Here is a 2,272-nt window from a genome sequence, read left to right as displayed (position 1 = left end):
AGTGGCTTGCTCCAGCAACCAATGAAACTAAAGATCCTTTTCCAACGTGACAAAATCTTTTGATAGTAACTAATGTTAAATTTTCCAATGTATTTCATCGAAATTTTTTTTGAACACCATGATGTAGCCTCTGTCTCCAAGCTCCTATGGATCTATCAACAACAATTTATGTTTTTCCAATCTATGTTTGTTGTAGGCTTGTGTTTGATTAGCCTATTTTATCCAACCATTAGGTTGATAACCTTCTCTTCTTTATCTTCTTTTGAGATTGAACGAATGGTAACTATTATGTTTGCACAAAAAATGTCTTTTACCAACCAATCAAGGTTAAGAAATTGGAAGAAAATTAATTTGATATAATTAATGAAATAATAGAAAATTGTAAGCACGGTAATATATGAATCTCAAATAATTCAAAGATGATAATATAAATTAAATAAAAAAATCTAAAACTACTACAATAAATTTTTAAATACAGTATTAGAAAAACAAGATGTATATATTAATCTTCCATTTTTTTTTTGGGTTAACATATTAATCTTACTTATTCCAAACTGAAAAAGTTGAAAGTAAGAGTATATTTTGGTTTAAAAAATAAATAAAATTTGTCTTCCCATGAAAAAAGTTTGACCAATAGAACAAAGTTGAAAGCAATATTTTTGAATAAATTATTTTGTTAGATGAATAATATGAGACAATCTATGTTTATATAGAAGTGAGTATTTACATTTTTTAGAATTAATAATTTTATGTATATTTTCCTTAACCCTTTTTCTATTTTAAGGAGAACATTTATTCCAATGAGCTCATTGATTTGTTAAAAAATTTCTTGCTTCCCACTTTCTTGTAAGACGTACTATCGTTCGATGATAAGAACGCTTACTGTTTAGTTGATCTAGTGTTATATAATCTCTGTTATTATCTTGCATTTGTGTATTCATCTTTTTCTTATGCTACCTGTCCTGCAAATTAATAGAAATAATAATAACACCGTGAGAAATTTGTTAATCCCAAAAACTTTAGTTATTATGCATAAGCTACTTTGTTAACACTTCAAAGTCAAAGATTGCATAGTATGAATTACGAAATTGAGAAACAAAAAAAAAATCACCGACGACGAAAACACGTGGTAATATCTAGGAATCTTTTTCAAGAAACAAAATGCCTTCGATTAGACAACAAACAAAATAGCTTCGAGAATTGTTCAAGAACGATGATGTGTCAAACAAAAGGTTAATAAAAAACAAAGAAGAAAATTTTACCAAGAAAAACAAAGCTAGTCAAAATTATTTTGTTTGGTGAATAATATGTCAGCATCTAGGGAAACGTTCTGGTTCCCCATGAGAACTATGATATCGTACCAGATGGCGCCCAAACTTTACCCTCGTCCCAGATGGCTTTCCTGAAATTCTTCTCAACCTATATACCCATATATCGGGATGTTATCGGTTTAAAGAGTGAACCGATAGGAAACCGTTCATACCAAATACAAAACCAAAAATAAAACCCGATTGATGTTAATAACTCAACCCGAGACGATACATCTATAACTCCATTAAAATCCCCAAATCCCCAAATCCTCAAACCCTAAAAGCATAAACTTCTTAAATCGATCTCTGCAACCATGAGCAATGTTTCTGGAGCTTCGAGTTGTTCATCAAATGTCCGACAAAGAGGATTCGTTGTTGGCGTGCCAAGAGATGTTGGTGTGGGGAACAAATCGTGGCAAAGAATTCCAAATCCGACCCTAATCCTTCTCGGAGATACTTTCGATGTCGAGAAGCAGCAGCAAAGAACGTACTATGTTATGCTTTGTTTGATGTTAACATCGACTCTCATCAATTCTCATTGTTTTCTATGATAATGTAGCTTGTAAACGATAACCACACCTTTAAGTGGGTCGATGAGGCATTGTTGGACGAGGTAGAAACATTGTGTGTTAAAATTGAGAGAGTAAAAGAAGAGATGAAAGAGCTTACAATAGAGACATTGCAAGACCAGAAGATGAAATTTGAGAAGATGCAAATGGAGTTCGAAAAAGAGCTATGTGAGAGGGTTGAAGAAGTTTTGTTGGAAGCAAAAGTTGAATTGCAATGTAAGATGAATAAGATTATAATTGTATGTGTTTTCGGTTTTCTGATCATGTTTGCTCTGTTTAAGCTTGTATGATGAGCTATTGTAAACTATTGTTCGGTTGTAATCTATTGTTCAGTTGTATGCTCTTGTTTGTGTTTGTGTTGGTGTTGAGTGTGAACTCTTGTTGATGTTGTGA

General features: G+C 32.0%; 1 protein-coding gene across 1 annotated transcript; it reads left to right on the top strand.

Annotated features, from left to right (window-relative positions):
- LOC104748655 (uncharacterized protein At4g04775-like) lies at nucleotides 1,625–2,272 on the top strand. The gene is made up of 3 exons (XM_010470262.1): nucleotides 1,625–1,804; nucleotides 1,870–2,118; nucleotides 2,213–2,272. The coding sequence occupies exons 1-3, from the start codon at nucleotides 1,625–1,627 to the stop codon at nucleotides 2,270–2,272; spliced, it is 489 nt and encodes a 162-aa protein (XP_010468564.1).

Source organism: Camelina sativa, chromosome 15 (genome assembly GCF_000633955.1).
Source record: "Camelina sativa cultivar DH55 chromosome 15, Cs, whole genome shotgun sequence".
Classification (NCBI taxonomy): Eukaryota; Viridiplantae; Streptophyta; class Magnoliopsida; order Brassicales; family Brassicaceae; genus Camelina; species Camelina sativa.
The sequence above is the reverse complement of the archived record's forward strand: the minus strand, read 5'-3'. Positions and strand labels throughout refer to the sequence as shown.

What these genes read in the sequence shown, in the direction of transcription:
- LOC104748655 (XM_010470262.1), top strand. Translation starts at nt 1,625, where the DNA reads ATGAGCAATGTTTCTGGAGCTTCGAGTTGTTCATCAAATGTCCGACAA. An exon ending in AGCAGCAAAGAACGTACTAT is followed by an intron (nt 1,805 to 1,869) that starts GTTATGCTTTGT and finishes ATGATAATGTAG; the next exon opens with CTTGTAAACGATAACCACAC. An exon ending in AGATGAATAAGATTATAATT is followed by an intron (nt 2,119 to 2,212) that starts GTATGTGTTTTC and finishes TCTATTGTTCAG; the next exon opens with TTGTATGCTCTTGTTTGTGT.